The 12,238-nt window shown below is 35.1% G+C and overlaps 1 protein-coding gene across 1 annotated transcript; it reads left to right on the forward strand.

Annotated features, from left to right (window-relative positions):
* The first annotated feature begins 297 nt into the window (after positions 1–297).
* On the forward strand, positions 298–6,004 carry LOC129264452 (sphingolipid delta(4)-desaturase DES1-like). The gene is made up of 5 exons (XM_054902329.2): positions 298–446; positions 1,423–1,745; positions 2,303–2,437; positions 2,972–3,256; positions 3,713–6,004. The coding sequence occupies exons 1-5, from the start codon at positions 365–367 to the stop codon at positions 3,878–3,880; spliced, it is 993 nt and encodes a 330-aa protein (XP_054758304.1). The 5' UTR covers positions 298–364; the 3' UTR covers positions 3,881–6,004.
* Positions 6,005–12,238: the final 6,234 nt, after the last annotated feature.

Genomic DNA, 12,238 nt, shown 5'->3' on the forward strand with positions numbered 1-12,238 from the left:
ATACATGGACACGATAATGATGTAATATAGTGATTTTACGATTTACGCAATACCCGATGGACGAGTCTACTTAAATCATAGGGTCCACAAAATCAAACTATTAATTATTAAACGATATAATGCTCCCAATTTAAAAATGATTGATTGTAAAATAATTAACAAATAGTGTTCTGAACACAATTATTTGAATTAGTGGCTGCCGAATTAATTCTATCATCATAAAAACATATATTTTAATAAATGCATGAAATAAATATCCCTAATATTGTGCAGTAGAACGCGCTAAATAGCCTTGTTGCTATCGAATATCACTATCGTATCGAAGGTGTGGTTTTTTGCGAAGAAGACGTTGAGTTAGCTCAAAATGGGGGGATCTGTGTCAAGATCAGATTTTGCATGGGTTTATACCGATGAACCACATCTCACAAGAAGGAAAGAAATGCTGAGTAAGTATCGGAAATTATATTTTGATCCTTTAAATTGTCGGGATTGAGCTGAGGTTTGGAGCGGGACTTGAGATCCTGCTTTGATCAGGGAATAAAAATAAGTAACGGTCCCACGTATTGCTTTCTACGCAGGCTTGGCAACGTCGGACTCGGATGGTCTAAACTAAAGTCCACCGCACACATTACGACTGTTCGCAATCGCGCAATCCGATTTCAGAATAAAATGTAGTAGAATTAGTGGGACTATGCTATCATCCTTCTTAGAATAAAAGCGAATTTATCTACCGTAGACGTAGTCGTACGATTGGTTACGATTTTAAACTAATTTGGCCTGTACTCTTAAATAAATGCTTACAATCTTTCAAAATGGTTAAATTAGTTTTCATTCAATTAATTTTAACCTCAAATAAAATGATAATATACTGGTATTCCATTCACATTTTCAGAAAATGAGCAAACTGTCATAAGGTGTGCGGTGGCCTTAACGTAACGACTAACGTTTAACTCAGTAACTGATCGAAGTTGACTGTTACTTTTATTCTAAGTTAGCAACAACAAAAAAAGTTAGTCTGGCACCAAATTTACCCACAACTCAGACGAAAATAGTCATATTACTATTAGCAGGCCCCAGGATATTGCTTGTTCACCCAATCCAATTGAACAATTAATTGTGTAATTATGGTTAAATAAAGTTTGGTGAATTTCATGAGAATGATCACGTGTTTGATATGATTGAATTAATGAAGTGTTCGGTAATACGATCCACTATCATATAGTCAGTAAGATTCCCAACCAAGATTCCTTAAACATTGTAGGCCTATTTGTTTTTGATTTTGGACTCGGACTCATCTCGGAAGATTGATGGATTGAGCTGAAGAATGAATTAGATGATGATTTCTAGGAATCTAGCTAGTATTAAGATGATGCTAGTATTAGTGATTCATTATAATTATTCCTTATAAAACTTCTCTTTCAGAAAAATATCCCGAGATCAAGAGGCTTATGGGTTATGACACTAACATTGCGAACATCATGCTTGCCATGGTCCTGGTCCAAGTAATCACATCGTACCTCCTCCGCAACGAATCGTGGATGACCATTGTCATCGTAGGCTACTGCTTTGGAGGGGTGGTCAATCATTCCATGACCCTAGCTCTTCACGAGGTTGGTCATAACTTGGCCTATGGGCATGCAAGACCATTGTGGAACAGGATAATAGGATTCATTGGTAATCTGGTGATTGGAGTACCTGTTTCAATCTCTTTCAAAAGATACCACCAGGATCATCATAAGTATCAGGTAAAGATTTGTTGAATTATTCATTTTTTTTAAATTCTTTTAGCAGGATGACTCTATCTGTACTTTATACACTTTACCCTTTGAGGCCCAGCAGCATAAATACAAATTTAACATTCATGAAGAGTAATGATACAAGTTCTATAAAATGGGTTTTTACTTTTTTACTCTCTCTTGAACTGCTGAAAGTGGCAGATGACCAATTCGGATCCCCCCCATGACAAAAAGAAATTTGGAATAAAATGTTCTTGTATAGATTGTTTGAATATTCTTCTGCAAGAATCTTTTACCCTGAAGGAGGCAGATGTAACCTGAAGAAGAATATTTCCAATACTTCAGATTCGAATCTGGTACATCCAACTATTGTATATTTTGTAGATATGTTGACAATCTGTTTCTGTTTATACATGTTTTTTTTCTCTCTCTCTCTCTTGGATTGGGATTAGGAGGTAATCAATTATTGTTCCATTTGTGGTGTGCATAGACAAACCCTATTGTTTTATTATTTTAGATATTATATTCACTATTCAATTGACAGTTTCATTATTGTTTTTGTATAGGGTGAAGACACTTTGGATCCTGATATTCCATCAGAATGGGAGGGTATTCTCTTCCGAAAGCCATTTACTAAAGCTATCTGGATGCTACTACAACCAGCTTTCTATGCCTTCAGACCATTTATCAAGAGACCGAAGGTAATTATATACAATTAACACACAGAACATATGGCATTCACTGCTCCGAGTGCTACGCCATCAGAGCTCTGAAGACACTTATAGAAGAAACTAAAAGCAAAATTCTATCCATATCATTTGAAAAAATGAATTTTATACATTTTTTATTGGTAATGTTGGATTGTTTTATCAAGTCTTTGAGCTTATTTGGAATATTATCTTGATGTTATGTTCCAATAACCTAAAACCAGTTAAAGTGATGAGTTGCACAAATAGACCCAAATACATTCACTGGAAGACATATACACGTATCAAATAATTTTCATTATTGTGGTTGTGGAGTAACTCTGGTAAAAACTGAAAACTAAGGTTAGTCTGATTTCTGCCATTGACTTTAACACGGCAAAAACTCAGGTAAAAACAACCTGAGTTTTCTCAGGTAAAAAGTTTTATGCAACAGGCCCAAGTAATATTAATGACTGCATTTTACTATGTGCAGTTAAGTCATATTCTGCGTTTCATTCATATATTGTGGTCTATCGAATATTTTGCCAGGTCCCCAGCAAGCTTGAGGTCATCAACCTGATAGTGCAGCTGGTCTTCAATGCAGCCATCATCTACTTCTTCAGCCTGAAGGCGTACATCTATCTCATCCTGGGGTCCATCTTGACCATGGGACTTCATCCTCTAGCCGGTCACTTCATCTCGGAGCATTACCTCTATGAGGAAGGACATGAGACCTACTCGTACTATGGGCCTTTCAATTACATTGCCTTCAATGTCGGATACCATATGGAGCACCACGACTTCCCCAACATTCCTGGTTACAAACTTCCTCTGGTGAGTTTACTTACAGTCGTTGAATTGCACTGTTGCTTCCATTTGACTGTACAGACAGATTTGCATTGATATCCTCAAATATATCATATTCATAATGGGGTTGAAAAGTATTCCCTTTCCCCTGATTTTGGCAATGTATGATTGCGTCATTGTACATTTTTACATCTCCCGGCCATGAAAAACTACCATTTCCATGTGCTTTTTTGTATGAGCATGTTGTCCACCTTGTAATGACTGTGCCAAAAAAAAGGGCAAGTTTGTGTTAATTAAAGTTAAAATAATGGAAGTTGTCTTTACACCCATGTCTTTACTATTTAATCTATTTCACTTGCCAAATGATATGGGATTAAGAGTGAATTTGGATTGTACGATTTGTTTGAGGAAACATGTCCATGATTTGTTTAGATATTATCAATAAATGACATTTTAATTTCTTTTCTCTATATGTGTACACAGATCAGGAAGATCGCCCCAGAGTACTACGATCCTCTTCCAACTCATGAATCCTTTGCAAAAGTCGTTTGGGACTTTGTCATGAGCCCCAAGATCGGACCTTATGCTCGCGTGAAGCGACCCAACTCTATTGACCCCAGGTCCATTGACCCCTGGGATATGCCTCATTGATGTTCCTGTTTGTGATCGTTTGTTGGGTGTGTCTTTCTGCAATTGTATCGCTAGATTTCTACATAATTAATAGATAATTTTGTATATAGAATGATCAGGGTTGATCAAGTCAGGTGCTGAATCAAGTTTATGATTCATTTAAATCCAATCCGATGAACTCTTTGATAAGTGATTAAGCCTAAATTGGGTATTACAAGAGAGTTCCATCCCAAATCAAGCATAAGTCCCAAAATCTTGATTTAGTGCAAATTTGTTGATTTGTATACAGTTCGAACTACTCATTTTGCTTGATTCTGGAAATTATGCTCGACTTGTAATGTAACACAAGTTTCTTGCAGCGCCCCATAAGTTAGGAATATTTATTTGCAAAAACACTGATGTAAACATGGAAAAAACAAAGGGATAGTTCATGAAACCATACAACTCCCTTTGCACTCTCAATTATGTAAACAGTGAGTTCATGAATAATAATGATAATAGTGATATCTTATTGAACGCGCACACCGTCCAGAGATGCTCATGGCGCTAGCGCAGCAACAGTTCCTTTAGATGCAAATATTTTATACACATACATTACAAACAGCTACTTAGATATAAATAGAAATCTTAAATCACTGAAACTGGGTATTGGATATTATTTACATTTACTACATGTAAATAGAATGTGAAGAAAGGTGACTCTACATGTAAATTCTCTTGGAAAACAGGAATTTGTTCAACTTTGGCAAAAATGTGTCTAAGAACATGTAAATAAGACATGTTTTGCATAATCTGGTCTGAAGTAATGTTTAGAATTAAGTGATATGTAAATTTATGGAAGGTCAGCTTTTGCAGAATCTGCTGTGTGTCTGATGTCAAATTTTGTATAAAACTTGAATTGTCTGAATGGTTTGTATTCTTTAAAGATTAAGCTTTAAAATGCATTGTGAAAAGCAGTGTGAATACTAGTCCTTGGGTAGGATCTCATTTCATTTGGTAATTTCCTTGTTTTAAAAATTAATTCAGGGCAACTATCTCTTCTTTTTTATCAGAGAAGTAAAAACCAACTACTTGTAGATCAAGTGAATACAAACCTCATTTCATTGTCCTTCTTTTCACTGTGTGGTCATCATTGTATGTGGAGTGTTTTGTTAAAACAGTACTATGTTGCAGACACCTCCCCAAAACAAAAGGCACCTCACATTTCAGTGAGGTAAAGTATGATTAATTAACATGAAAAATCTATGTGTAATTAAGATCAAATCAAGATGTTGGGAGTTCTCATATCCATTTAGATAAGTATATATTTTTTTCAATGAGGTGATGGAATTTTCCCCATAGAGTGGGGGTATTGTGCTCTCTGTGTGGAATACTAGATAGCTCTAATTGCTCAGGTAATGAACTGTGCTCACGAATAGTATTGTTATTGCATAATTCAATGTCTGGTGCATTTTCATAATAGGTTTAAACTAGAGGCTAGAGACCCTGGGAGCATTTTATGAAAAGTTATTGTCAATGATTTTTCACCGATGTTATACAAGCTACCAACAAAATCCTTGCATGTGATTGGCTGAAGGTGAATTAGGCTGTGAAAATCACTGGCAAATCTTTAAATGAGATGCTCCCTAGAAAGGTAAACAAGCAGGAATTGTTAGGTGTCATGAAACTTCTCAAATTATTAATTAGCTGTTTAGTTTCGTTTTCCTTTTGTATGTACTTTCTTTGTCTTTCAGATTGTGCCTATTGACATCTTCTGCAGGGGGAGGGGGCAAATTGGATTTTCATTAAATCAAAAAGCATTCATAATCATTTATGATTGATTGATGATCTTGTGTTTGGTGTTTATAGGTGGGAATTAAGGAAAATTCTTGATAAAGCCCAATGGAAATACTTGTAGTCTTTAAATTTTAATTTTAGTAGGTTGCTACATTTTATTAAGGAATTGTAATTTGTCATGTTTCAGTATGCATATTTATTTGACTACTTGATTTACTTTTTTTCTTTCCATAAATTCATCATATTGTGAAGATAAATCATGCTACAGCCAGACATGAATGTTATTCAGTTCTGAGAGAATATTAGCAGGAGAGCTGGCACAATTAAACATGAATAAATATGAATCATCAAGTCTTCTTTATAAATCAAGGCTTCTGTAAAATGTTTTTATTTTTAATGTCCAGGGATAACAAAGCTTAGCAGTGATCGTGGAACATTTTTCCACGATTGATTGCATTTACTACAATGTACAATAAATCGTGAAAAATCAAGCATACGATTAGTCGATAACCTTTGTGTTATGGGACCTAGGTTGGTTTCTCGTCCTTCGGATGTAGATTCTGTCAAACATGTAATTTCCCACTCATCCATATAAAAAAAATTTGTGGGGGGGGGGATGGGGATCCTCTTCTATAAAAGAATCCTTCACACTTTTTACCAAAAGGGTTGGAAAATCTGCAGCGTTTAATATAAATTTGCTTTTGAATGGAAAGGAGAAATTCACCCTGACTTTAAGTTGGTTTGATAAAAGGAGAAAAAAATATTGAAGGTTTGATGAATATCCGTCAAAGAATAACAAAGTTATAAAGTATTTAACTTGATTTTGTGACTTCAGACAAGCTCCTCCATCTTTAACCATAATTTTCAATAAAAAAATTGAATTGATCTGGAATTGCTCACATATTTGAGATCACAAATTTAAACATCTCGTACTGTTTGATAAATTTTCGTCAAATCTTCACCAATATTTTTCTAAAAAATGTTATGCTTTTGTTAAAAACAAATTATTTCAGTACTTCTCCTTGAAGATGCCAGTTTAACATTTTTTTTTCAAATTTGAAAAATTGTGAGGCAAATAATCAGAGATTATGTCAATTTCTACAGTTTTGGCATGACAAAAAAAAACCCGACGAATTCATGAAAAATACTTATGTTCAATAATTATATTACTGTGTATCAACTTGAGCTTCAATATACTTGGTATATCAATTTGTATCACAACATGGTACATTGAAAAAAGATTTCTGTATTTCAGAAAAATGGGGAACAGTGCTTTCTAAATTCTGAACACCCCATCACAGAAAATCAATGGTGTTTCCCGACAATAAATCTACCGTTCAGAAAATTCAAATATATGTGCAGTATGAAAAGCAAAGAATTTGTAATATCCCCCCCCCCCCCAAAATAAGAAAAAGTGGCTGTATGCTGTAGGTTAGTGGGTACTTTTATAAATAACAAGAAACCATTTTGCAGATTTTTTGCAGTGTAAAAATATTAAAAGGATGGTGGATAAACAATAATACTCCACTTTTATATAGCACTTAATACATTGGAACGACGTCTGTAAGCGCTTTCGGATATATCATTACCCCAGTCTTCGGATCCTTGCATGCCCACACACAAATGTATGCACCTCCACTCCCTGGGGAGCATTCCCCATAAATGGAATCCTTTGTAGGGGAATGCTAAAATCTGGCTGCTTACTCAAAACTGAAATTCAATTCTGGTTCAGATGGGTGTTCATGCACCAACTATCACATATTTCGAAGTTCTTATTTTGGAGCTGCCAAATTTATTTGTTAAAAAACCCTATTCTTTCTCTTTTTTATCCTTTTTTCATGGCTAAAATAAAAAAATTATTTGAAATTTTGAAAAACATACCAAAATCATCCTTACCAGTTTCAAAATCCCATTTCTTGGGGGAAATCCTATTGTCACTTTCCCCTTAACAAGTGGAACGCCTCTTGCAGTCTTGCCTGCATTACGCGATTCGATATAGCAGCAGTGCTGATTTTGAAAACAGCTATTAAATAATTATTCACAAAAGAAAACACATAATAAAACACCATGTCCATTGACCCAACGTGACCTTTGACCATGTGACCTAAGACATGTGCAAAACAATCATTCATACTTGATTACCCTTATGTCTATGTTTCATGAACTACATGTGTAGATCAATAAACTTAAAAAGTTATGACAATTCCACAAATACCCCCAACATTATCAAAGTTAGTTGACCATAAATGACCTTTGACCTAGGTCATGTGACCTGAAACTCGCACAGGATCTTCAGGGATACTTAATTGCTCTTATGTCTTAAGTTTCATGAGCTAGATCCATAAAATTTTAGTTATGACAATTCCACAAATACCCCAAACATGGTCAAAGTTTGTTGACCCTAAGCTATGACGACGTTTCAAAAACTTAACCTTGGTTAAGATTTCAATATTGATTCCCCCAATATGGTCCAAGTTCATTGACCCTAAATGACCTTTGACCTTGGTCATGTCACCTGAAACTCAGGCAGGATGTTTAGTAATACTTTATTACCCTTATGTCCAAGTTTCATGAACCAGGTCCATATACTTTTTAAGTTATGACATTTCAAAAACATAACCTTGGTTAAGATTTCAATGTTTGACGACGCCGCCGTCGGAAAAGTGGCGCCTATAGTCTCGCTCTGCTATACAGGCGAGACAACAATCCTACTAAATAGGATAAAATCCTACTCATTGGCAGCTCTGTAGTATATAGGTATTTTGTGATAGAGTGGGTATAAATGCACCTAAAATGCAAGGATTAAAGGGATGGTCCAGGCTGAAAATATTTATATCTTAATACATAGACTTCACTGAGCAAAATGCCGAAAATTTCATCAAAATCGGATAACAAATAATAAAGTAATTGAAGTTTAAAGTTAAGCAATATTTCGTGAAAACAGTCGTCATGAATATTCATTAGATGGGCCGATGATGTCACATCCCCACTTTCCGTTTTCTTATGTTATTACATAAAATCATATTTTTTTCATTATTTCATACTGTGAATAATGTCTCCCTTATAATGAAATAAGTTACGGCAATACATATCTAATGCACTAAATAAGTTGTCAATCCAATTTTTCTAGTTCTTGGAGGAAAAAAATTAAATAAACCTAATTTCATATAATAAAATACAAAAGAACAAGTCAGTCAGACGGCAGGTCTCAAGAAAGTGGCTTCTTTCATGACTTGAGATGTTTTGCATATTTAATGAGCTTGATGCGGACCAAAACACCTCTTTTCATTCGGTCATTGCTGCTCTACTTGTGCATCGAATTTCATGAATTTGGTATCATTGTAAAGAAGAATTGTTCTTTCAGGTCATGTGTTTTAATTTATTCAAAGATTTTGTAATATAGGTTAAAATTTTGATCTAAAATATGCTACAAAATAATTATTTTCACCTGAAAAAAGCTGCTATTTTCACACTTTATTTTTGTTTGAGCCCAAATGATTTTTAGATCATGATAAAGCTGAATATGTATGCTTTAAAATGATATAGGTTTCAAAATAAGAATTGGTTTAATCGGGTCAAGATCACACTTTTCATTTGCCAAGTACATAAAGCAGCTTGAAAACAAGAATACTGCACTTTGATTGGTCAAAGAGACCACACACTGGCAAATTCCAACGGTTCCAGTGCCTGGGTTCATGGGAAGGTTACACTTCCCATGTGGTAATCTCCTCAAATACCCCGCGCCTGTTGTTCTGTGAACCTTATCCAGCCAATCAGAACTCTGGATTTCATGCAAGTACAAAATTTCAGAAATCTCGTCTTGTACCTTGGTGGGAAAAGTGTGATCTTGACCCGATTATAAGGTGCCGCATATCAAGAGTGGCATTGTGAGAAAGTACAGAAGTTCAGCTTTATGGTGATATAGATATCATTGAGGCTCAAAATAAAAAGGTTTGCACAATTTGCAAAAGAAAATAGAGGAAGAAAATTCAGTTTTGAGGCACATTTTCAGGGCAGAAATTTACTTATTTAACAAAATATTGTATACAAAATAAATAACCAATATGAAAGAGTAACATTTACTCTATCTGATGGTGCAATAATATTTCATTTAACTTGAGGTTAAAACAGGTAAATTCTTAAAGAAAATCTCACGAATCACGGCATTTTGCAAGGATTCAGCCACAAGATGATTTGGATGAATCTGGCCTTTTTGCTCATTAGCATAGGGACCTGTGGTCTGTCTGAAGTGGGGATGTGACATCAGCCCACCTAATGAATATTGACGACGACTGTTTTCACGCAATATTGCTCAACTTTAAAATTCAATAACTTTATTATTTGTTATCCAATTTTGATGAAATTTTCTGCATTTTGCTCAGTGAATTCTACTCTATTTACTAAGCTATAAATACTTTCAGCCAGGACCATCCCTTTAAAAAGCTATTGACGAACTGAATTTGCTTCTCAACTTTTGAATTGCTTTAATAATTGTGGAGCGTTGTGGCCCAGTGGATTAGTTGCCGGACTTTGAAACAGAGGGTCATGGGTTCGAATCCCAGCCATGGCGTAATTTCCTCCAGCAAGAAACTGATCCACAATGTGCTGCACTCAACCCAGGTGAGGTAAATGGGTACCGGTAGGAATTCCTTAAAAAGCTGTGTGCGCTATGAACGCCTAGCTTAGCCGGGTAATATAGGAGTGCCTTGAGCACCTAACAAGGTGGATATGTGCGCAATATAAATACCCTATATTAATATGACATAAAAAGAAACAATCCCAAGAAAAAGACAATTTAACATGAAAATAAGGCTGGTTTATGCAATAGTTATTTGTTTATATCTGTTGCCAACTTACAGACTTGGAAGGATAGTGCATCCCAATATAAAGTTGACTTCAATAAATGACATCCAATTAAACAAGCACCCCCTAATTAAATGGAATAAACAAAGGAATTAAATATATTCTGCAAAAAGAAATACAGGTAAGCAAAATGATCAGCTGATGTAATAAACACACTCAGTTTTGTACTTTTTGTGGAATCTGTGATAATGGATTTTCTTCATAGGTATGCATGAACCGTAATCTTTCCCTTCTTCCATTCAAGTGACAGAAAAGATTGTTGTAGGTATTCCGCAGGGAGCCAAACCAAGATTTACATTCTTGGTGCAAAAAAATATTTGTGATATTTCAAAGTTCAAAATTCATATTTTTTTCCTCTCTCACTTGCTCTGCCCTTTTTTCTTTCCTGCAAGTTTTTCAAGTTAGTCTTTTCCAGAGCTGCCAACCTGAACAAGTACATTTCAGTATTTTAAAAGCTGAAAATAAGTATTTTGGTGAGGAAATCAGTATTTTCAAAGAAATATAATAGGACAACACATAAACTGAAACTTTAGAAATCAGTATTTTGTATGAAAACATCAGTATTTTTCACATTTTTCAGTACTAAATACGGAAAATAAGTACTACTTGGCAGCTCTGCTTTTCCCATCCTCAACTCACCCAACAATTGAACAATCAATACAAGTTTTAGCTGACTCTTAAAAAAAAATAAAAAAGCCATGTTTTTATCTGTGTATTCTTAACAATACCCTAGCTTATTCAATGTTTTAAGGCCTGGTCCAACTGCCTACGGACACATAACGTACTCATAACGGATACAGCGGACAAGTAAAATTTCGGGGTGGCTCCATCCTTTTTCATCCGCTCCGGAAAATGGACAAAATTGGCGAACAATGAAATCAGTGGACGGATGCTCGATGGATATAGTGTATGAAACACATATGCAAGGAGCACACAACAGATACATAACGTTTTCCAACGGATGGCAGGATTCTTTTCCGTTTAACATCCTCTCTGCATCCGTAAGTGCAGTGGGACCAAGCCTTTAGCCAGACTTCTTTTTCAAAAGAAGGATTGTTAGATACAGTAGTACACGGATCTACTGTCATAATCTGACCCCTTTGAATGAACTCCTGGGGGAACTGTCATTTCGTGATGGACACCAAGCTTGTTCACAAAAACTAGTTTAGGATCCATTTTAAAAATCCAGGTACGATTATAGTTTCAACATTGTAATGACAGTATTCTCTGGCATTCAAATTACGATCACTCATTTATGATAGTTTGCACACAATTTACAAAAATAAGTTCTATACTTGAGGATATTTTGAATAAAAACACATTAAGTATTTAATGTTCATGTAAGAAAAACAAAATTCTTGCAAAAAAAAAATAGTACATTAAAGAGTTCATAATACTGAACAGTCTGCATACAAAAAATACTGGCCAGTACCATAATTTTTGGCAAGATATTATAGACTTACAGCACAAAAACAGGTGCAAAACCTGGGGGGTGGGCGCACTCGGTAATGTTTGGTTGTTAATAAACTCAGAATACAAATGTATATGATACAGCTGATCCCAATTTTCAGCCCTAAATTTCAGTTCCTAACATTGCGATTTCTGAAGCCACACATAACTTTCCACACTTCAATTTGCTTTATTTTCCTTCCTTTCAGCCATGAATTTAACTAGAGTAGTACATTTCCAGTGCTGTTACCGAGAGCCCCATTTTAAGACCCAAGTTTAGTTCCACAGCCC

This window comes from Lytechinus pictus, chromosome 7 (assembly GCF_037042905.1).
Source record: "Lytechinus pictus isolate F3 Inbred chromosome 7, Lp3.0, whole genome shotgun sequence".
NCBI classification, from domain to species: domain Eukaryota; kingdom Metazoa; phylum Echinodermata; class Echinoidea; order Temnopleuroida; family Toxopneustidae; genus Lytechinus; species Lytechinus pictus.

Excerpts from the sequence above, each read along its gene's own strand:
- LOC129264452 (XM_054902329.2), top strand. The coding sequence starts at position 365 with ATGGGGGGATCTGTGTCAAGATCAGATTTTGCATGGGTTTATACCGAT. Across the intron at positions 1,746-2,302 it reads AGGATCATCATAAGTATCAG|GGTGAAGACACTTTGGATCC; the intron begins GTAAAGATTTGT and ends GTTTTTGTATAG. Across the intron at positions 2,438-2,971 it reads CATTTATCAAGAGACCGAAG|GTCCCCAGCAAGCTTGAGGT; the intron begins GTAATTATATAC and ends ATATTTTGCCAG.